General features: G+C 35.1%; 3 protein-coding genes across 3 annotated transcripts; all 3 read left to right on the top strand.

Annotated features, from left to right (window-relative positions):
* Positions 1-4604: 4604 nt before the first annotated feature.
* LOC130243243 (uncharacterized) lies at positions 4605-9495 on the top strand. The gene is made up of 2 exons (XM_056475341.1): positions 4605-4678; positions 7843-9495. The coding sequence occupies exon 2, from the start codon at positions 7850-7852 to the stop codon at positions 8774-8776; it is 927 nt and encodes a 308-aa protein (XP_056331316.1). The 5' UTR covers positions 4605-4678; positions 7843-7849; the 3' UTR covers positions 8777-9495.
* A 754-nt stretch (positions 9496-10249) lies between these two features.
* LOC130243239 (uncharacterized) lies at positions 10250-15464 on the top strand. Its single transcript, XM_056475336.1, has 2 exons — positions 10250-10689; positions 12426-15464. The coding sequence occupies exon 2, from the start codon at positions 12435-12437 to the stop codon at positions 13371-13373; it is 939 nt and encodes a 312-aa protein (XP_056331311.1). The 5' UTR covers positions 10250-10689; positions 12426-12434; the 3' UTR covers positions 13374-15464.
* Positions 15465-16719: 1255 nt separating this feature from the next.
* On the top strand, positions 16720-23979 carry glipr2l (GLI pathogenesis-related 2, like). The gene is made up of 5 exons (XM_056475009.1): positions 16720-17065; positions 19383-19491; positions 19594-19697; positions 20073-20150; positions 23233-23979. Exons 1-5 carry the CDS (start codon positions 17053-17055, stop codon positions 23391-23393), a joined length of 465 nt encoding a protein of 154 aa, XP_056330984.1. The 5' UTR covers positions 16720-17052; the 3' UTR covers positions 23394-23979.
* Positions 23980-25036: the final 1057 nt, after the last annotated feature.

Genomic DNA, 25036 nt, shown 5'->3' with positions numbered 1-25036 from the left:
ATCTCCTGCAGCAAGAATTTGGTTATGTGATGAGTAACTACTTCCAAATCAACAATCTGAATATTCTTTAAATACACTTTAAAAGTTGAAACAATGTCGTTTTTCAGTGTTATTGTTTTTAAGTGCCCATGATAACAATAATGTTTTTGTTTATTATCATGGTATATTGAATATGTGCATAGAATGAATATGTGATTCCACGATCGCTAAATCCAACTCAAAATCATCAAAAAGTCGCACATTTTTGAATCTTCAAAATCTTAAATTCTTAATTATACGATAAATAATCGCAAAAAATGTAAATAATCTCATAAAACATCAAACTCCAAACCATATAATGAAAATATATTTATTTCAGTTTGCAATTAATTGTTTTACATGACTTATAGACGTTGCATACTCAGCGCACGTATTTGAGTGTCTGTTGAAAAATGATGTCTCACCCGCGTCCCTACAATCATCACAATAAATTACATGGGGGGTGGGGGGGAGTAGGGCGGAGTCACCTGTACAGTAAGCAGATGCGGATGAAGCGCAAGTGATTTACATGTGAAGTCAATGCAAACATGCGATTAGACATCCTGTGGCGTGAATTGGGCGTTTGACGTGCTTCAGACTGCAAAAGAAAGCGGGAAACATCTATCAAATGGAGCAATGGAACAGACAGAACAGCAAGCAGCTTACAATAATAGAGATTGGTTCAAGGATGACGGCCGCTGGACTTGACCGAATTGAAAAATTTTATTTGTGCTATGTATGCAATTTTTTATATTTATATATTTTTATCGCAAAAAATCACAAAAACAAAGTAATGATCATTTCCTCTCGTAGCAGATGGGAACTGATGATGATCTTTGATACACAGGCTGTCAAAGTGGCCCTTATGATCCAATATACGCTCAGGAGATGGAGAGAATCTTCTGAAAAACCCATTCAACAACAGACCACATCTGAATCTCAAACAATTAGCATCAATTAATAACCTCATTCAATTAACTAAAATACTTATTAATAACTTGATTAACCAACAAACTCAACACAAAAGGATATGCTGACTTTGGTACTGAGGAATTTATTGATGAATTTCTAATGATCGCACTAATTTCAGTTGCATTATTATTATAATGCTTTGTATGTTTGACCTTTATACTTTTATAAAGAAGCCATGTTCAAGCAAACTGTAGTCTGAAGAGAAATGCATGTGCATATGTCCCCCTCACTTTTAGAGACAGATAATTTAGCAACAGGTTATTAATAATTATATGAACGTATGATTTCATACAGCCCCCCCCCCCCACTTTTAAAATGTCTGCTACGCCCCTGCCTTAGAGTAAATATGCCAAATGACCCATTACTTCATTTCTTTCTCCTTTTGTTTTCACATTTTATTTGTATTGTTTTCTATTATTTTAGTGTGTAGAATGACTAAGTAGAAGCATCTGTTTGTGAATTTTAAAGTATTGTATGAGTGAAATCTCCTCTCATTCTGTTCCCTCTTTAGTCTGCAGAGATATTCTAACTACCAAAGTAAATCAACTATTTTTTTAATAAGCTCACAGCTAAAAGATTGTCTCTGACTTTCAAACTTCCAATATTTATCGCTGCAAAAATATAGAAAGAAAAAGGTTTCTTCATTATGTAAGACACTTTGAGCTACCAGTCACTGTTAATTGAAATTTAGAAGTTATTTAAAAGCTATATAGGCTATAAATAACTGAAATATAGCACTCAGCATAATTGAGTACACCCCATTTTGAAAATGAATAGTTTTATCCATTTCTCAGTGACTATAGGGAATGTTTTTTTTTTTGGTGCATTAAAAAACAGATTTATTAAACAGATATATTCATCAAAATAATATTTTAGTCACCAAACATTTTTAGAAATTGAAAGGTAATACAATTAAATTCTAGCAAAATAATGCAAAACAATTACAACCTACAAAATTTGAAAACATTTTTTTAATTGTTTGCTTCTCTTGATTTTATATTTAATATTTTTCTATAACATATACATTTGGGTGTAGTTTTTGGACCGTTATCGTATGTTATATTGTTAGATAAGCTTCAGATTTGGTTTCAATACTGACCAATCTAATGTATATGTACAAATATAATATTAAAATGTAATAGCTTCCTATTAAAAATATGAATTTAAAAGACATATTTGTGAGGGGTGTACTTATATATGCTGAGCACTGTAACTTAAGGCATATATATTGTATTACTATATATTGGTAATACAAAAATAAAACAAATCCTACAAAACAAATCGTGGTCTAATGTGCCCCCAATGAAAATCCTATTCATTATTATTTATAAGTATTACAACTGACAAAAATAATGAGTGTTTTTTTTTATCATGTACACTGAAAAATGAGGATGATTTTTTAAAATGACCATTTTACTATTTTGAGAATATGTTGATGTTTTTTTCCCCATGTTGCCTTATTAAACCACAGATATAAGGAAATCATTTGTGGCATATTTATTTAATGTATTTACCTAATTAATGCTTTTTGTAAGGAAACCTGCAGGCAGAAATTATGTTTTTTTTTATCAGTTTTGAATTACTCCCTGTAACATACTTCTCTGGTTTACATACCCAGCCTCAAAATAACGACTGAAGTTAATTTTCTTCTCTCAGTTTACTCCCTATTAATACTTTTCTGATTGACTCACCCACCTTGAAAAAAACCCCACTGGTGGTTTTGGGGTGTTTGCACTTTTCAAAGAAACCGTCAACACACAAGATTATGACCTAAAGTTTGTAACCTTTGCTACTGTACATTTTTAAAGCTTAAAGATTAATATGGAATTATGATTGTGTAATATGATTTAATTTGGTTTAAGTGTTTTTATGTTTTTACATTTATGTCTTTATTTTTAAATACATGTATCATCTTTTCAACTGCCTTTTTTGTCTTACATTTATTAACAGATATATTTTATATCAGAAATTAAAAATAATAACAGAAGTATAGTATAATTTTCTGGAGCAATGTGAAAATAAAGTGAATGACAGATAAACGAATAGAAAGTCACAGTCAGATTTGTCAGTATTGTGAGCCAGCAGTTTCTAAAATAAAAAAAACGTGGAAAAATGTATATGAAATTAATGTCTTATCACTTTCAAAAGTCTAAGATTTAGTGAAGTTTAATTTTAAATTAATTTCGAGAGGAGCATGTGCTCATGATTGACCCAGCTGGTCCACATTAGCTAATCATGATCCTCCAATCAAAGGATCCCAGGTCACTATATATATCCTCATTTCCTCTCTACAACTATCTTCGTCTGGAAGAAACCCCCCCCCTCCTCCCACCTTTATTCAGAATGGGTGGCACGGTGGCCAAGTGACTAGCACTGTTGCCTCACAGCAAGAATACCAATGGCGTTGGGTCTTCACTAGGCCCAGCTGGTGTTTTTGTGCGGAGTTAGCATGTTCTCCCCGTGTCCTCGTGGGTTTCCCTTGGGTTCCCTGGTTTCCTCCCACCATCCAAATGTGCTCTACAGGGGCGTAGCGGACATTTCAAAAGTGTGTGTGTGTGTGTGTGTGTGTGGGGGGGGGGGGGGGCTGTATGAGATCATATGTTCATATAATTATTAATCACCTGTTTCTAAATGGTTTGTCTCTAAAAGTGAGGGGGACGGATCCCTCCCGTCCCCCCCCCCCCGGTTGCTACGCCCCTGGTGCTCTATATTATAGATAAAATAAGCCTAAATCTTTTTTCTAATGTCTTACTCTCAGGAAGTTCACCTTGGCCTCAGCAGCGGGGGAGTTTCAGATCGACCTGAGCTCAGTCTCCCCTCGCCCTGTGAAAGGAGGGAGCGTTGGGCTCGAGGATCCCTTGAGCTCAGGGCTCTCTCAGGACAGCTCGCCAGACAAGCTATGTATAAATCGTGAGCTAAGTGTGAACTCTTGAAGAATCTAGAAATTTGACAAAGATGAAATTCAACATTCAAAAATATCAAAAGGGGACCTCTATTTTATAACAGTGACCTCAATAATGGGCGTTTCCTCCTTTTTGGCAGTTCATTTAATTATCCTTCTTATTTATTTGGGTTTTACAGTGATGATCCTCAGACCAGTACTCGTCAAAAATATTATCAATCTTCAAAAGTTTTTATCCTGCGCATTGACTGAATATACAAAATATGTATTTGCATCACTGTACTATGGGGATATATAATGTGTTTTTTTTTTTTTTTTTGTAAATGTTTTTTAAGCATGTCTAGTGCAAGAATGGTCCTAATGGTCTAGTTGCATTTGTGTCTATTCTGCAAAGGGAAGGTGTTTACAGTATAGGCTCAACATTTTTGCTGAGAAGGAGATATTATAATCCATTGCAATAGTGAATTTACTTTGAACATGTTGGTGTCTGTGTGTAGGCTGTACGTGTATTAGTAGCCTATTTTTTGTTTTCACTTTGAAATTTGAGACATTTTTAATAATTATTTCTGAAAACAAGACAATGTTTTTACTTGTATAGAAAATGCTTCTTGATTAAAGTGTTTATAGATATTTGGACAAGAACCAAAAACTAATACTCTTAAGTAAAAAGGCATTTGCAGTGCGCGCGCGTGTGTCAGGAGGAGGGAACGCAGTGAAAAGGCACTTTCAGTTTTTCTTTCGAGGGGGAAGAAGCGCTGTGTAAAGAAGACATCTCTCCGTTAGCAGGTAGATGATTTCCTTGCTTTAAAATTGTGTGTTTAATCTATTTTTATGTTCACCCTCGGTTTCTTATCGGTTATCTTCAACACTAAGCATGCATAAACGTCGAAAAAAGTCATGTCTGCTAATGTTTTAAAAAGGCATTTAGGGTGTCGAGTTGATGACGGAATTTCACAGTTCTGCTACTACGCACACACACTCATGGTGTGATGTAACTTTTTCTCAAGTATAGATTTAAAAAAATAAATGACTAACAGCCTAAACACACGTTTCCATCCAAAGATGCAAATTAAATTTTAACTGGAAATACCGTATGAAATCTTTGCGAATAGCTTAAGCATCGTTTGCATGCAATGAGAAATCGGCACTTCCTGATAAACCGGCACCAAAAAGAAAACGGATTTTGCTGCATGAGTCAATTCCTTATTTTATAAATTACTTAAATGCCTCAAAATGCAATGCTGATGACACACAGTGAACGTGTGGTGGCATTTGAAGATAAGTAAGACACGGAGCGCAGAAGCTCTTGAGTGGACCGTTCTCTAATATTGATAAGAATACAGAAATGGTTAAAGGTGCAGTAGGTGATTTTCTTCAGAAACATTTTTTGTTGTGCTGGTTGAAAGTCTCATCACGTTACAATAGTAATGATCAAAGTAAATTATATAAATGTTTATGTATTTTTATATTATGTAAGGCATAAGACTAAAAAAAGTTCATCCAATTAAAATTTGTCAGGCTGACAATCCCCATATCTCTGATATGAAGCCCTAACTGTCTGTCAACAAATGTAGATTTGTACATCTGCCCTTTGGGCATGCAAAAAAACAAAACAAAAAACAAACAAATGCTGAATCAAAACTTTTAAATGCTGAATCAATATTGGAGTTACCTTTGCATGCTAGAGGAAGAATGACACCATGGCTATAGTATTTCTTTTAGACAGGTAATGTTATGTTTTAAAACTCTTAGTTACGCAAAGCTGGGTTATATGCACGGAAGTGTTGTTCAGCCACTGTGACTATTTTCAGTTTCATAAGGTACCTTTTACAACATGGAGATTTTAATTTAGTTTAACAACAAAACATTTGTTGGTTTTCGCATCACATTAGTTCATTTTTGAACAATGAAAACCTGTGACAGGCTCCCTATATTGTTTACCATGCTACTTAGAGTATTCGGTCTGAAATATCATGTAATTAAGTATAATGCCTACACGCTGCCAGCCAAGCACTAAGCACACAGTAGTTGTTTTAGGACCAGGGGCAGATTAATGATTTGGGGGCCTTAAGCAGTTCCAACCATGTGGCCCAACAGTTCTAAAATGAAATTACTTGTTGTCTTATACATTTTTAATTAATTTATTTTGCTGTTTTTTTTCCTCATATCACTGATTTTGCTTTCACATGTTGTATCTTAATGAAATCTCTACATATTAAATTGTCTAAAGAGAATGAATAAATAAAAAAGAATAATTTGTTTTTAAAACTGAATCTTTTCCTGACTTGACTGCTAGACTGCTTCATGCATGATTGGGGTGTAAGACAAATTTGTGTAGATGTTATAATTATGTTCAAATTTTATTTGTAAGACCCCTACCAATACAAAATATGATAGAAAATTATGTTATGTGTATAATCTATACTTCTAGATATTTATTAAGGGCCCTCAAATTTCCTGGGGCCCTAAGCGACTGCTTACTTCACTTGAATCCACCCCTGTCTAAGACAAAGTATGTGAGATAGTGAGGCCAGTGATCCTTGCATGCATGCAATATTGTACATTATGACAAGTTTTGCTTGCTACACAACTGAAAACGTGCTACATATAATACAGTTTTCGTTCAGAATAGGGTATATGCGAAAGTATGCAGAAGGACTTTTAATTTGTCAGTAACCTGGGTCAAGCGCTTCTGGTGAACTGTATGCCATTACAAATTCAGTGTGTTTAAGGTCTGTTTTCTTTAAAAATCAGCAATCTCCACTGGCTGAGTGATATCCGATATAAAGTGGATCTCAGATTGTACAAGAAGCACTGCATTAAATTACATTTCCCCCCGCCATGTCTTTAAAATATGAACATTTATTTTACCCCTATATATTTAATGGAGCTTCTGCGCTAGCCTGCTAGTCCTGATGGGCGCGTGTGTGTAAACCGCTTTTCATCTTGTTTTACGCTTGAGCAACTAAATGAATGGCAAAGACTGTTATTATATTTTAATTACCTTACAACATTGATGCTGTAAAAGAAATCGTATAATATTGAAAAAAGTCACATTATCCGTTTACCGGAAGTTTATCAGTATGGGAAGAAACTCTAGCTCTGCATATACTCTACTGTAGTATTATAAAGTACTGTAATGTTTTTTTAACTGGCGATTGACATGATCTAGTGGGTTGTCTATGGTCATCTTTAATATGCGCATTCGAGATTTAAGGAGGCGAGGCTTTTGACGGGATTGTGTTTCAAAGACATTATGCTAACCGGTTAGCATTTTGGAAGATCACCTACTGCATCTTTAAGGCATTGCAGAATGACCACAACATTTCAGATGTTTTACAATGTGGTCGGACGCAGGTTTGTCCATTATTGCGTCCTATCACACAATTGATTACACACTTTTTTAATGCACATAGGCCTGTTCTGTAAAAAAAAAGATCAGTTTGTCCTGACAGCATATGTTTTTAAGGTATCGTAACTTATTAAACTAAGTTAATCATGTTCTAACTTAATTTTATAAATTACACAAGCTGTTTTAAGTCAGACTAACATAGGCTTCTTTACGTTCAGTGGACTCAAGGTTAATTTGACTCAGCTTAAAAATGTAAGGCAACCAGGATTTTTTAAAGTGTACTGTAATTTATGCTGTAAAAGTGTTTCCATTGTAGTTCGCACACATTTTGTATGCATATCTTTGAAATGTATGCGTATCTTGGCGTTTCCATCAAGCATTGATGGTGGGTGAAAACTGACACTGAAACTGACAAGTAATTGTGTTTGTTTTTAGTTTGTTTGACTTATGAACTCCACACAGTGTTCAGCAGACCTTAAACCCTAGAAACATTTTCGGTTTTTGAAAGATCATTTATTTTTGTAGCCTACTCATTATTTTTTGTTCAAAAGTCAAACTGTTATTGGGTTACTACCCCTTATGTTTCTCTCTGTTTCAGAAAAGAAATGAAGCGCAGAAATAATCGCAATGTCACAGAGACTTACTTTGAGGGAGTGCATTTGAGTCTCTCAGACTTGAAAAAGGAGTCTGTAGAGAACGGGTACCTGCGTAAGCACAACATTCCTGCCTATCCTAAATCTGTGAAGTTTCATGTTGATAAAGTGTCTCATGTCACAGGAGAACGTGGTGTTCGGGGGATTTTTACAGATTCAGGGTTCAGACAGCCATCAGAGCTGGTGGATAATGACCAGCACAATTTTCTCTGGTGGGATCTATCCGTCACATCTGATGAAATATCCTCAGCTGAAGAGGCTTTTCTCATGTCCTTATTCCCTCGTCGAAGTGCTGCTCAGATTCGCAACCAATCACCCTTCTTAAAGCAATTCACCAGCTCAAAGGCCTTCCAGAAGGATTCTTCCTATGGAAACTTCCGCTTCACCTTTTCATTGAAGGAGCTTCTCTGGCACTACGGAGATCAGTTCTGTGGTGGCCACAGTCCAGTTCTGCGCGTTTATGAGACGGCACTCTACCGGCGAGAGATTGTCTATAAGATTGTAGTACACCCTCGTGACAAAAATCATCTTTATGAGAGTTATCGTCGACTTCCTGATCAGGGGGATGATGTGTGTGGGTACTACGATGGAGCCATGTGGTGGCGCTGTCAGGCCCCTTCTGAAACCTACAAGCTCAAGCTTGATGTGTACAGGTTTGAAAAAAATGTTGACGTGAGCTTTCATTACAAAGAAGAATACTACGTGTGGGATCATGTGTGTGTAGCTTTCCACATGGAGCCAGAATGGGTGTTGCACGTGAACCGGGACAGACTGTTAAAAAGGGTGACTGCTTGTGAAGTGATTCCACCTTGTCTTCTGAGACCTCCGGAGACTCCACTGAGTTTTAACGAGGCCCAGCATGTATTAGCTGATCTTTAAGCTGTAGGGCTAGCCTAAGACTTGAAGCTAAACACAATGTAGTCCAATCAAATGCTTTATAAAATACAGTAGCATATAATCATGTAATTACTGTTAGTTTTGATTAAAATGCCTTTTTTTTTAGTTATAAGAGATTATTGTTAACCCAATATGCATTATTCACTGTTATTCACTGTTGTAAATATAAAACACTTGAACTTAAAAGTGACAGTGAACTGGAATTTTTTAGATCTGCTGGAAATTTTTCCTCAAACATTTTCTTGTTTATATTTTTTTACTCTTGTTTTTTAGGATTTGAGAAATAATCTGAAAACATGTATGCAGAAACCCAAATAATGGCTTATGAATGAAAATAGTGCGCCTCGACCCAACTTCCACTCTTAACTGTGTGTTGATGCTCATTTTGCCAAAAAGGCTCTCACTGCACTTATTGTGACGATCACATATTGAGCAAATGGTTACCAACTGTAGAATGGGGATGGATGTGGGACACAGAGAACCATCCCAGACTAGTATGGGGTGTCGAAATTTAGTTAACACATAGATCACAGCTGTGACGACAGCTAAGAAGGATCTTCATTTACATTTAAATGCAGTAAACTAACTGTATAAAACGACATGAAATGAGTATAAGAATGTTCAGGGTTCATTCTGACTTTGCTGAATGGGCACTGCCATGTACTTTGATACTGCTATGCTGAATAAACATCTTCAATTGAGATGTTACGTCCTCATAAATTTTTTACTCTTATAAACCCTTCATATTATGGATTGTCATGCCTGTGTAAACTGTTGAAATTGAAAGAACATTGTACGGCCGAGGTGCGATATGCACATCAATATAGCAGCATTTTTTTATGACACTGTATAACAATAATTAATATTTTTACAGTACTGTGATGGGTTTAGGGTTAGGGTAGAGGTAGACAATACAAAATTCAATTAATAGGAAATTTAATAAATATTATAAATCATTTTCCTAAACTTCAAGGCGCAACCATATCTGATCTAGCAACAACCCTATATGGATTCCAGTCAACCATGGAACAAAAATGTACATATTCATAATATAAATGTAAATTGTGCTGTGCATGCATGAATTTTATTTTATAAATGTATTATTATTAAGATGGATCTGGCTCCATATATAATCCCCAGCTCATCCTCCCATGCACATGATGTGTAAATATTTTATAATCTCTCTTCTATAGTGCTCCTGCACCTCACAATAATGTGCCTACTCAGTTTCATTTATTTTATTCTGATAATGCTGTACATTCCTTTATTTTAAAAGACCTTTAATAACAACAACAACAGTAATAATAATAATCCTGGAACACTACATAAAAATTTTTATTTCATGGTAAACTTTTCATTCACCACAAACAAAATATTTGCAAATAGTTACCCACCCTATCTGCTTTTTAAAATTTTATTAAACTCACACCTAAAATCTCTTCATATTCTAAACAAACAAACAAACAAACTGAAAAGATTCCTGAATATATAATACAGAGATATCATCCACGTTCTCCAAAACCCATGCCTGGCTGGAACGCAGCATTAAATTTGTGTTAACAGCACTGATTTTCAAGCTCAGTGTTTTTTACACGAATGTGCTACATTGACTCGGAAGTTGTTTGCTTCAAATCAGAAGGCGGGAACGTTAAACTCTGGCTGGATAGCTTTCAGAAGGCGGGAACGTTAAACTCTGGCTGGATAGCTTTCAGAAGGCGGGAACGTTAAACTCTGGCTAGATAGCTTTCAGAAGGCGGGAACGTTAAACCCTAGCTGGATAGCTTTCAGAAGGCGGGAACGTTAAACTCTGGCTGGATAGCTTTCAGTTCAGTCAGCGAGCGAACACATCACAGCACAGCAGAACTCCAGAAGAAGCGCGGCAAGCGGAAAATAAGGTAAATACTAAATTACACGATGGTCCAAGTGATATTTTAAGCTCAGGTACTAAATTCTTAGAATTTTGTTTACCCTCTATAAATAGTGAGATTTTTCCCGCGCGCTGTACAAACCGAAACTAACAAATTGGCTTGTAAAAAGCTTCAAATCTCTCAAAAACAAACGCTCTAGGTGGTCTTTTTGCTTCCCCTGAAAAGCATTTAAAGTAATGCTACTGATTTAGTGGTGCAGTGGGTAGTGCTGTCACCTCACAGCAAAAAGGTCGCTGGTTCGAGTCCCGGCTGGGTCAGTTGGCATTTCTGTGTAGAGTAGTATTATAAACCCTATAATCTTAAGTTAGTTGTAGAAAAGTTTGGGTCATTACAATTGTTGTTGCATTACCACAGCAACTACAGAATTACCACAAGTTTAATTCTAGAACTTTACTATAGTATGGTATTGTAACACTATACATTAATAGTGTAAACATTATGTTGATGCATGTGCTCTTTTTAAAATAAAACCTTTTTTATTTACCAAAAATTTTTCTTTGATAGTTAAAACATATATTCATTTAATTGTTAAATTCAAGAGCTTACAAGTTAGAAGAATTAGGGCAAGTACTAACTTCAGGACATTAAAAGTATTTTTACAAACTATTTATAGAATATAAAGACTTTATAGACTTATAAACTATTATAAATAAAAGTATTATACAACATTTTTTTATTTCCTTGTCATATGAATGAAATACATTCTACAATTGATTGCAATACGAATAGGTCAAAAAGAATACAGATATGATAGTCTTTAAAATAGGCCTGGGCTGGGATAAAATTCTGACGGTATGAGAACCTTGGATAAAAATATCACGGCTTCATGGTATTGTGATTACTGCTCTAAAATATCTATTTTTTAAATGTCTGGGTAAAAAACAAAAACTTTGTTTCCCGTTTGAACACAATACATTTTATTTTAAGAAACATTTCAAATATTTTGGAGCAGTAAACATGTCAGGCGGAATAATGAAAATAAATCATTGACTTCTGTTGTCTTCATTGGTTTCAAAAACACAGATGTCTTTACAGTTTAAAAAGACATCTTTGGAGATCTTTTCTACTGGAGATACTGTTGTCCTAAAAACAACAAAAAATATAAATAAAAAATCTCACACATACCTTAGGAACCGTATAGCAGAAAATTTGTCCGGTTTTAAAACCTTGACTTTTCCAAACCGCGGTGGAAACTAGTTATCGTCCCATGCCTACTTTCAAGTATCAAAACAGCAGCTGCATAGATATGTTAAGATTATGAGATCAATAGCTGATTATTTAGTGCTACTGATTAACAAAGACATGCAATACAAATCTCCAGAATTCTGTGTGATCAAGCTTTTTTGACTGTGTTACCAGGCCGATCTCATGAAGAAAACGTAACTATTTTACATATTGTCAGAAAAGTGGCTAATTTGTACAAATTCAGTTTTTCAAAGGTGGTGAGCTTCCAAATTCAACCCCTAACCCTATTGCTAAAATGTGCGGAGGAGAAAAATTAATACAAATTAGACACTAAATGAAATAATTACAAATCATTGTGAGTTAGTATTAGTGACCCACAGTTTGAAAACCACCTGTTATATTTATGTTTTATCCTCTTGCTATTTTTTTATTGTACAGTTTCTAAAGGGTTTGACCATTTAAAATCCTAATTATACCCTCCTACATATTTTTTATATATTTTTTTTCTTTGCTTTCAGAAAGAAAAGATGCACAAAGATGGCCGGACACCCCCTAGCGCACAATTTAAGAAAGAGCATTTGAGTCTGTCAAACATAAAAAAAACAGTGTCTATAAAGAATGATTACCTGTTAAAGCCCTACATTCCTGCTTATCCTGAACTGGTGGAGTTTCAAGTAGAGAAAGTGTCTCATGTCACAGGAGAACATGGTGTTCGGGGAATTTTTGCTAAGTCAGGTTTCAAACAGCCATCGGAATTGGAAAACAATGAACATTATTTCCTATGGTGGAATTTATCCGTCACACCTCATGACATATTCTCAGCTGAAGATCGTTTTCTCACATCCTTATTCCCTCGTCGAAGTGCTGCTCAGATTTGCAATGGTTCACCCATTCTTCAGCACTTTACCAACTCTGAGGCTTTCATGGAAGAATCTTCTTATGGAAACTTCCGCTTCACCTTTTCACTCAAGGAGCTTCTCTGGCACTATGGAGATCAGTTCTGTGGTCGCGACAGTCCAGTTCTGCACATTTATGACACTGCGCTCTACAAAAAAGAGATTCAGTACACTGTTGTAGTGCATCCTCCTGAAGTACATCTTTATGATGATTATCCTCGACTTCCAAATGATGGTGTTGGTGATAGTGTTTGTTGGTACAATAAAGGAGCCATGTGGTGGCGCTGTCAATCCCCTTCTGATGACTACAACAGTGCACTTGAGGTGAACAGATCTGATGCAAGTGTTAGTGTAAGCCCTCATGCCAGTGTGTACTACGTGTGGGATCATGTGTCTGTAGCTTTCCACATGGAGCCGGGGTGGGTGTTGCATGTGGACCGGGACCGGCTGTTTAGAAGAGTGAAAGCTTGTGAAGTGTCTGACCATCATCTTTTGAGATCTCCAGATTATCCTCTGAGTTTACATGATGCTGAGAGTACACTAGCTGATCTTAAGGCTCGATATGGTTAGTGTTTGGAGGCTGCTGGTTGGAACTAAACATACCATCAGATCATCAGATATATTACACTCTCAAAATTATTCCATTCATGGTTTTACACCACTAATCTTCATCAAACAGCAGTTAAAACAACGTATTTCATTAAATGGTTTTAAACTGTTAAGCCACTTATACAGCATTGAGCCTATTTTCGTTTTATTTTATTTTTTGTTTTGTTTTTCATTTGGGAATTTAATTGGATTTTTTAATTGGAATTTTTAATTTTTGGGGATTTTTTGGGGATTTTTTTTGTTGTTGCCATCATTACTATAATGGAACCAGACAATTGGAAGATTATTAAAATGATTAAGCGTTACCAGAAGGGTAGGAGAGCTGTCTTCATGAATGAACATCATGAGTCAGCATGTTTGCAAACATTATACTGATTCTATATAATTGTTAGATAAACAGGAAATGAATAATAACTGGCTTACATGTTAACGTAATTTTGCAAGCAAGATTTTTATTGTTTGATGGTGGGCAGCACGGTGGCTCAGTTGTTAGTTCTGTCGCCTCACAGCAAGCAGGTTGCAGGTTTGAGTCACCGGCTGGGCATTTCTGTGTGGAGTTTGCATGTTCTCCCCATGTTGGCGTCGGTTTCCTTCGGGTGCTCCGGTTTCCCCCACAGTCCCAAGACATGCGCTATAGGTGAATTGAATAAACTAAATTGGCCGTAGTGTATACGTGTGAATGAGCGTGTATGGGTGTTTCCCAGTACTGGGTTGCAGTTGGAAGGGCATCCGCTGTGTAAAACATGCTGGATAAGTTGCCGGTTCATTCTGCTGTGGCGACCCCTAATGAATAAAGGGACGTAAGCTACGGTCACACCGGGCTTTGTGTGTGCGAAATTCTGTCGTACAGCGCTGCGAAAAGGGGCGGGGTTAAACAAAATGATTAGACATTAAAAAAGCGAGCAATTGCTCCATTAAATTTCTGTCCAGAGAGGTCCTGTTTTGATCCTCTATTGGTCTCATGCAGTCAAGTGATGAGATTTCGCAGGTCAGAGTTCACCAAGCTTGAACTTTGCACCGCAGCGAACTGCGAAACTTAACGCATGACCCCACGTTTCCAGTCTGACGCATTCGCGTGAGTATGAATGGAAGTCTATGGGAGGAAAAGTCAAGTGTGACCGCAGCTTAAGCCGAAGGAAAATGACTATTTGATGGTTTGCAGATTGGAATGCACATTTGCACAGATTTTCATAATTAATTTAAGCATTATGCATAATTTAACATTCATGCAGTAGCCTAAATGGTGTAATTGACTTCTTTGTAGGATGACAATCTTTACCAAGGGCTAATTTGAATAATAATAAAAAAACACTTTTATTTTTTGTCCACTAGATGTCTGTGTTGGACTTCTAGTATTTTTTTTTTTTATGTCCTGTCAGTAATTTGCCTTTTTTTTAATGTAAACGTTTATTGTGCCATTGCTATTACTTTTATTATGAAATGTTAAATGTTTTCATGTTTAATTTTCTCACATGCTTTAATATGTTCCAGGAAATTTGTCATTTTTTACATAATCATGGTTTTAGGCATGGGACCGTTTTCAAGGTATACCATGGTTTGGAAAAGTCAAGGTTTTAAAACCGCTAAATTTTCTGCTATACCATTCCTAAGATATGTGTATGGTTTTTAAATAATTTTTTAGGACAACAGTATCTCCAACAGAAAAGATATCCAAAGGTGCTGTTTTAAATTGTAAAGAAATCTGTGTTATTGAAACTAATGAAGACAGAAGTCAATGATTCATTTACATTATGTAGCCTGATGTGTTTACTGATCCAAAATATTTTAAATGTTTCTCAAATAAAAATATATTGTGTTCACATGGGAAAAAGTAGTTTTTTTACCCAGACATTTAAAAAGAAGATATTTTAGAGCAGTAATCACAATACCATAAAACCATGATATTTTTATCCAAGGTTACCATACCGTCAGAATCTTAACGGCCCATGCCTACATGATTAATTGATCTAAAAATCTCTGTAGCTTAAACTGCTTAATCTGATCTTATTGTTTTGTTTTAAATCATTGATGTGTGATGTTACATATTTTCAAGTTTCTAATACCAATAAATATAACTAAAACACAGTAACTGCCTCTGTAGTCTTTACTTACTAGGTATGCTTGATGCACGTGCATTATTTTTACATTTTATATAGTGATAATGAAAGACCTGCAATAAAAGTCAGAGTGCACTGTTAACAGAATGGCTGTCAAAACATGTAAAACAGTTATCTGATTTATAATAGTACACTGCATTTGTAATATATAATAAAAATAATAATAGAAACAGTAATCTATAATATCCTCTGTTTTCACCCATTTCATTAATTTTTCTTCAGCTTAGTCCCTTATTTATCAGGGGTTGCCACTGCAGAATGAACCAGCAACTATTTTGGCATGTTTTACGCAGCAGATGCCCTTCCAGCCATACACTACGGCCAGTTTAGTTTATTCATTTCACCTATGTCTTTGGACTGTGGGGGAAACCAGAGCAAAACATGCAAACTCCACACAGAAGTGCCAACTGGCTCAGCCAGGACTCGAAACCGTGGCCTTCTTGCTGCAAGGCAGCAGTGCTAACCACTGAGCCACAGTGCTACCTATCTATTACATAATTTTCATTTACATATATATTTAAATCTATTTCATAATCTATCGTAAGACATTTAATCGAATGCGTTGCTATATATATATATATATATATATAACATATATATATATAACAGAGCAAGGAAATTTTTACAGTATGTCTGATAATATTTTTTCATCTGGAGAAGGTCTTATTTGTTTTATTTTGGCTAGAATAAAAGCAGTTTTAAATTTTTTATAAACCATTTTAAGGTCAAAATTATTAGCCCCTTTAAGCAAATTTTTTTTCAGACTCTACAGAACAAACCATCATTATACAATATCTTGCCTAATTACCCTAACCTGCCTAATTAACCAAGTTAAGTCTTTAATGTCACTTTAAGCTGTAGAGAAGTGTCTTGAAAGATACCTAGTAAAATTTTATGTACTGTCATCATGGCAAAGAAAATAAATCAGTTATTAGAAATGAGTTACTAAAATAATTATGTTTAGAAATGTGTTGAAAAAAAAATCTTCTCTCCGCTAAACAGAAATTGGGGGAAAAAATAAACAGGGGGGCTAATAATTCTGACTTCAACTGTGTATATATATATATATATATATATATATATATATATATATATATATATATATATATATATATAACTTTTTAAAATATGTACTGCATAGAAGTGTTCTTTGTTTCAGCTCAATACTTCCAGCTGAAAGCAGTAATGGCAACACCATATAAGGCTACTTGGCTCATACAGATGATGTCATCACCTCCACCAGAGTCCTGAGTGGAGAATCTCCTTTGCCCTGTGAGAGAAAGAAAGTGAAGGAGGTGTGGTGGAGAGCAGAGAGAAAGAACACGTTTCAGAACTCCAGTCAGAGTCTGCTAACGTGTGTCTATAAGATGTGTCAGTGCTATTTCAGTTTGTGAATCAAGATGCTACTCTGTTAAATTGGAAAGCCACAAAAGAGAAAGGGAAAGAAAAGGGAGTGGAACAACAGTGTTGTAGCAGCTGCCAGCAACTGTGACAGTGAGGGAACTTTACTCTACAAGCTTATCATGGGAAAGTCAGGTAAGAGCACAGTACACTCGTGTTTTGCTTTAGCATCTGATATTATCAAATATATATTTTGTGCAGTCTCTGTCACTGCCATCCTCTGCTGTTGAATGATGGTTTGTCAGCACAGGTTGAGCATATGCCAGCTTCAACATGCTGTGTGTGCTGAGGATTGTTTGCTACTCAATCCTTGCTTTGTTTGAGTGATAGCATCATGTAGTTGGATTTATGCCTCTGCAGTAGTGGCAAGCACAACTTCTTGGCAGCATTTGTCAAGTCTAAAAGGTTTAAATGGAGCTAACGGTTCAGTCATTATGAATAATATAATCTAATGCAATCTAACATAATATAATGACATTTTACGCAAATATTTTGGGTCAAAGCATATTTAGTGCACGTTAATTCTGCTTTAACATTTCAAATAACTTTTTGGAAAAAAAAAAGTCAAAATATGGGTGTAATGAAGTTCCATTGTCATTTAGTGTAAAAGATAATTAAAAAAAAAAAGTAAATATACTTATTCTGACCTGCATTTAAAAAAATCATCACACTCCAATTTATTATGATTTAAAGTAAACGATTAAAACTTCTTGCTGAAGAAATGCATTAAACCTTGTGGTTTGAAGGATGGTGCCAAAGTATTAAGATTTAGAACGACAAATTATTACACTGTAAAACCCAACAGTCAAATTTATCAAATGAGATGAGTGTAGTTAACTCAAACTTTACTGGAATGAATTAATTCTACTCATTTGAAATCTCATCTGTGTTGCTGTGAAGCCATTGATACTGTTTGCGGAGTTGTTTAATGATCATCTGCTAAGATTTTAAAATACTGAATGTGCTTTATTTCTTTTAATGATGTGACAGAGGTCACTAGTTTTGTGTTTCTCTTCAGTTATTCTGCTTGTTAACAAGACTTAGTTAATGACTTGAAAATCTTTTCACTTCAACTTAAATGTTCACAGTTCACATTACTCATATAGATTAGTTTTTTTTACTTAAATGGTTTCCTTAATTGGTTTCCTCAAAACGACTTGAGTTGCCTTAACTTACTGGGTTTTACAGTACTTATACTTACAGTATAAGTTAAGTTAGCTTAACTTTATTGGGTTTTAAAGTGTTTTATTTTGTGGCTGCATTGTGATTTTTAAACAGAGCGTTTTATTATGTAATAAAAAATTACTGTTCTAAATATTCCTACTAAGACCAGTCATGGCAAAAATGTATGATTTTGCTCCTATGAATATTTGAATAAAAAATATGGATCTAAAAGTAAAATAAATATGTGTTTTTACAGTGCTCAGCCTAATTGAGTACACTCCATTTTGAAAATGAATATTTTTTTATCCGTTTCTCAGTGAATACAGGCAATGTGTTTTGGTGCATTTAAACAAAACAGATTTATTAAACAGATATATTTATTAAAATAATATTTTAGTCACCAAATATATTTATAAATTGAAAGATAATACAATTAAATTCAAGCAAAATCTTGCAAAAACATCACAACCAACAAAATTTAAACTGAGTTAATTATTTTTTTTGCTTCTCTTTTTTTTCAAATTTTTTAAGTTTGTTTATTATTTTTCTATAACATATAAATTTGGTTTTTGGACAATTATCGTAAGTTATTTTGTTAGATTTGGCTTCAGTGCTGACTAATCTAATGTACATGCACAAATGATATTGGATAGCTTTCTAATAAAAATATGAATTTAAAAGATAGATTTGTGAGGGCTGTACTCGTGTATATACTGAGCACTGTACATTTATATAATATATGCTTGAAAAACTTTGTCTTACACTTTTTTGTGTGTGTGTGTGTGTATATATATATATATATATATATATATATATATATATATATATATATATATATATATATATATATATATATATATATATATATATATATATATATATATATATATATATATATATATATATATATATATATATATATATATAATTTTTAATACGGTTTTATTAATATGTGATTGTTTGCAGTAAAAACTAAAATTAAGCAGTTTATTCTAACAATGTATACTACTACTGAAATTATGCACATATAATTAGACTTCATTTTTGCATCTTAAGTAATAAACTTATGACAAAATGTCATTTAAAAGGGTCTTCTTAAAGACCCAATGTACCATAGTTAATGTTTCCCTGTATGCAGTCAAGCTACTAGCCTAAAGTAATAAACATTTAAATTTTTTTTACAATTAATTTCTAAAAAGTTTTGAAAAGAGTTCTGAACTCTGTGAAGACTAAGCGAAATCAGACTGCCATTTAATCACTTGCTATTGATTTTCATTTGCCTTTGCAGCCTCCAGGCTTTTTAGTGAGGAGGCGCTGAAGACTCATAACGAGTACAGAAGGAAACATCAAGCCCCACCGTTAAAACTCAGCAGTAAACTATGCAGTGAAGCATCAAGGTGAATGTTTTCAGAAGTTTGCCATGTGTTTGCTGTTTCTTCCATATTAAACCCTTTCAATTTTAATTACATCTTCAGTTTATCTAAACGCATGCTTTGTAGATATGCTGAGAGCCTCGCTAGCACCAGGATTCTGAAGCACAGCGTTGAATCTAGTAGAGGAAACTGTGGAGAAAACTTAGCATGGGCGTCTTATGATCAAACGGGTAAGAGTCCTCTTCTTCTGATACACCACACATTTACATGCATTTAGAACAGAATAGAGTAAACTGAACTCCTCTTCTCGACATCTGGGACTTATTATGAAATGTCTACCTCCATGTTTGGTCAGAAGTTGATTACTAAGTGCGATGGAATGTCTGGCTAGACTGCAGTGATTTGTAAAGTGTCACTAAACAGATATTGGGTCATTTAGAATTTCGCTTCATGTTGTTCTTTGGAATCTTTAGTTTGATTTACTTTGAAATATTATAAATCAATAAAACAAATCTGGAGAATACATTTTTATATGAATTGAACTTGATGATAACAGAATCTTTGGAGGACCTGTAGATCTCTAAATCTTTGTGTTTGTTCGACAGGTAAAGATGTGACTGATCGCTGGTATAATGAAGTAAATCAGTACAACTTCAACCAGCCAGGATTCTCTTCTGGAACTGGTAAGAGAACTCAGATTTTCAGCCTACATCATTACTTTGCATATACTACTGACGTTGTAAAAATACCATTGTAAAAATACAGTGTGGACCAAGAAATCCATGTTTACTTCTTCGCTAAATCATAGGTCTCAAACTCGATTACTGGAGGGCCACAGCTCTGCAGAGTTTTGCTCCAACCCTAATCAAACACAGCTGATCCAACTAATCAAATGCTGCGTCCCAGTTCGCATACTTGTACTACGCCCTAAAAGTATGTAATTTTTTGTAAAGGAAACGTATATACTTTTTGAGTGTGTAACAGAAGAGTATGCAAGCTTTGGGACATAGTACTTGCTCATTAACAGATTGTTATGTTGCTTAGTTACGAGCCCTGTCAATCATCCACACATCTTTCACATTTGTTTCATATTTAATTACCTTCCTTATTGGAGAAGCAGCAGCAGGATAATCTACCATTCATGAGTCTTTCATGCAGAGAAATCTCCTCAGATGTTGGGATAGTTATTCATTCAGAAGTTTATGTCCAAAAATGTCTTTTATATACGTTCACGTTGTTGTTGCAGATGAAATATAACACGGAAAACGCAATTTAAATATTTTCCAGTGGGCTACATATTAATTAATAGTTATACAAACATCTTTACTGAAGCCTGTCTACTTGACCGTTGGTCTCACTTGTCCACCATGTTTGTAGTTTATTTACACTTTTCAACTGCAAATTTACATCCAACATGCAGTTTATTGTGGGCAATATCAGCGGTTAGAGTATGGATGGTTCCACACTTCAAATTTTTACCAGAAATAGTAAACCATCCGGGAACCTTTAGCATAGTCTTTCAACATACTATGATTTGGGACATACTAATTCTTTTTTTCAAATACTATTTTGGATGGATAGTATGCGAATTGGAACACCGCTAAAGTGTTGAAGACTAGAGACTTTTCAGCAGGTGTGAGTTGGAGCTAAACTGTGCAGAGCTGTGCCCACCAGTAATTGAGTTTGAGACCACTGAGCTAAAATCTACAGGACAACTTAAAATGTAGCAACTTGCCCAGTGCATTATGGTTATTGAAGTTTTCCTACCTTTTGGAAGAGAACAGCTTTTTTCTCTCTAGTCATGTAGTACAGATAATTTATTTTAGTCTATATAGGCAGACTGTTTAAGATGCTTCTGGTAGGTGAACTTATGTTGTGCCACAAAATAGTCTGGTTTAAAATAGAAGAGTGCTCTGCTTAATGACAAGAAATGTAATGTACAAAGAGCTCCATGTAGTTGTGGTTTATCAATTGAAATTGACTGTAAACCACAGTGCTTTATTGCTTTTATAAAAAGGTTACCACAAGACATTTTAAAGGCAAAATTTAGGCCATCCTTCCACTAGAAAAAATAGTCCCTAAACTACAGCTGAATGTTGCTAGCAGTAATGACACATCTGATTGAACTCTTACAAAATAGATACTGTTCGCATACACTGTTATTTATTTCTTTTATTATAAAGCAGATCTGGTTCTAGTGCTTGGTCAAGCCACTTTTGAAGCACTAATTTAGATACAAACACGCTGTTCTTAATTAAATAATAAAATATTTATTATTGATTATTATTTATATAAATGTTTACTTGTTAGCTAAAGTCTACAGGATGACTTAATGCAACAGCTTGCCAGGTGCATTATGGGTATTGTTTTCCTAACAGCTTTTTTTTCCCTCTAGTGAGGTAGTAAAATAAATTTTAGTCAGACATATAGGCAGACTGTTTAAGATGCTTCTAATAGGTGAAATTATGTCATGCCACAAAATAGTCCGGTTTAAAATAGAAGAGTACTCTGCTCAATGACAAGAAATGATCTACATGTAATGTACAAAGAGCTTCATGTAGTTGTGGTTTACCAATCAAAATTGACTTTAAACTACAGTGCTTATTATTATTATTATTATTATTATTATTATTATTATTATTATTATTATTATTATTATAAAATGGTTACCTTAAGACATACTTTACAGGCAAAATTTATTCCATCCTTCCACTAGAGAAAATAGTCCCTGACAGTGACGATAAACTGCAGCTGAATGTTGCTAGCTGTAATGACGCACCTGATTGAACTCTCACAAAACGGATACTGTTCTCATACACTTATTTAACTTTAATTATAAAACAGATCTGGTTGTAGTAATTGGTTCTGATTGGTCGAGCCACTTTTGAAGCACTAATTAAATTACAAACATACAAAACTCTTTAGCTGTACTTAATTAAATAAAAATAAAAGGAAGCACAAGCACGACATCATATCCTGTTGCCTATAGTTTTGTGGTGTTTGTTTTTGGCAGGATGTTAATTTTCATTAACTGCATTGAACACCCTTGTTTTATAGCAACTAAACACTATACAGACACGTACATGAGATCATTTAGAACCAGTCAACATAATACTATCTTGTAGAATATCTTTTTCCCCTTGTGTGTTCTCAGATGTGACTCATCCTATTGGAATGAGGTTTTCCAAAGCCCTCCAAGGCACAGGAAATTCCCCATAAAATTGATCTGAAAAGTCACTTATGATGCAATGTCTCACTCGCAGCTGTTCACTGACCTCACAGCGTTTATTCACCTCACCTGTCATCAGCTTCAGCCTGCAGGATATGAGTTATGCAGCTCACCACCTCAAGAGGGCAGAACACATTCCCCAATATTACAGCACTTCAAGCTGAAAGTGATAATAGAGATTGTGGATCGCATACATGCGTTCTTTAAATATGTAAAACGAGTGATCCTGTGTAGCGCACTCTGTCAAGTATGCTGTTGCAAACACAAAAGCTGCAAGTCTCAGGAAAAACACAAAGTAATCAAGTCACTGGTAATTAGTTTTAGATAAACATTTGCCAAATGGATAATTTGCACTAGAGTCTGTCATTGCACTCAAGTGTTTCTACGGGGTATAAATATTTAACCAGGCACTAACACAACCACCACATGGTTTATGCGAGTCAAACGTGGATAAACACTTTGTGACAACCACGCAGACGGTATAATCCTTGCTGCAGCACACACCAATTAATGTAAGACACTTCTTTTAATTCTAGGTCACTTCACTGCGGTGGTGTGGAAAGGCTCCAAGAAACTTGGTGTGGGCAAAGCTGTGGCTTCAGATGGTTCCACCTTCGTGGTAGCACGTTATTTCCCCGCTGGCAACATTACCAATCAGGGCCACTTTCAGGCTAACGTCCTGCCCCCTAAAAGCTGATCCAAATGTAGATGGACACAATGAGAACAAAGGTAGGGAGGGGAATAGAAAGGGGAACAGCTGAATTTGGAGATTTTACCTGGAGGATCAAACACATTGACCGCAGGCTTTGGTTGACTTAGATACACAGGTGTTACTTGAATAAAAAAAAGCTTAACTTTACATTTTTTTAGGCTTTTATGAAATAGAATACCAGGGTACCTAAACCTAGAATGTTCAAGGTAATTCTTGTTTGTTGGATAACATTTTCATAAAACTGTACATTCATAATAGTAAGGTCATTGTGTTCTTGTGCCAGGTACTGTACTTTATGTGGATGTCAGAGTAACAGTATTAAAAAAAGTATATTTTTATTAGTTAAGTGAACGTAGATCTAATCGCATACCTCTACTGCACTAAATATGTTTTATCATATATAAATATTATAGCCATTTTTTGGATGCATTTTTCATGGTGAGTGTGACCCCCACAAAAAGGATTTTGGTAATGTTCATCCCTTTATTGTCACAGACTGATCATTACTTATTAATTTGATCATCCTTATGCCTTTGTAGATTGATATTAATTAAAACTGAAGGTGTTCAAATGGTCTATGTGATGTCATGTTTACACACCATCTTAACCCTTGTGTACTGTTTGAATTTACTACCCATTCATTATGTTGGTGGCTGTATTTGCCCCATTGACTTCCATTATAATGACATTTTTTGATAGCAAAACCATGACACCATATAATCACGCATACTTGATTGTAAGTGGTTTTCCCGTTGGTAAGATGTGTAATTTTTTGCTGTTGATCATCAGTTGGCACCATTAACCCTTTAGATAGAGCTGTGCAAAACGTTTCTGGCTTTTATACTATCATTTATTATCTTTTCGGCTTAGTCCCTTTATTAATCTGGGACCTCCACAGTGGAATGAACCACCAAATTATCTAGCACGTTTCACGCAGTGGATGCCCTTCCAGCTGCAGCCCATCATTGGAAAACATCCATACATACTCATACACTACGGAGAATTTAGTCTACCCAGTTCACCTATACCGCAATGGTTTTTTGGAATTGTGGGGGAAACCAGAGCACCCGAAGAAAAACCACGCCAACACAGGGAGAACATGCAAACTCCACACAGAAACACCAACTGACCCAGCCGAGGCTTGAACCAGCGACCTTCTTGCTGTGAGGTGAACATGCTACCCACTGCGCCACTCTGTTTCTGGCTTTTATATGGAGTAAAACAGCAGATTATATTGTGCGTGCGTAAGAGTAGTATATTTGCCCAGAGTGTATGGTTGAAATTTAGAAAATTTTCAAAGCATTTTCTTAAAATCTCTATCACAATAAGGTTTGTAACCAAAAATCCTTCCATTTGCTGAAATTCAGAGCAAGTTGCGGTCAAATTAAGACTCAAAATCACCCCAGATTGGATGGTAATATCTCCAACAGCACACAAGGGCTTAAAATGCTTCTACACAATAAAGATTGCTGTAATTTTAGTGCCATTTTTGCAAATTTCTATTTGCGAGACTGCATGCGTGCACATATACCTTAGGTGAAAATAATAAAATACTTTAGGTCAGATGCAAACCATCAGTTTTGAGGACAAAAGATTTTATTCCTACAATCCTCTGGTCTACCATTTGA

Source organism: Danio aesculapii, chromosome 16 (assembly GCF_903798145.1).
Source record: "Danio aesculapii chromosome 16, fDanAes4.1, whole genome shotgun sequence".
Classification (NCBI taxonomy): domain Eukaryota; kingdom Metazoa; phylum Chordata; class Actinopteri; order Cypriniformes; family Danionidae; genus Danio; species Danio aesculapii.
Note: the sequence above shows the minus strand (reverse complement) of the source record. Positions and strands in the feature narration are given on the sequence as shown.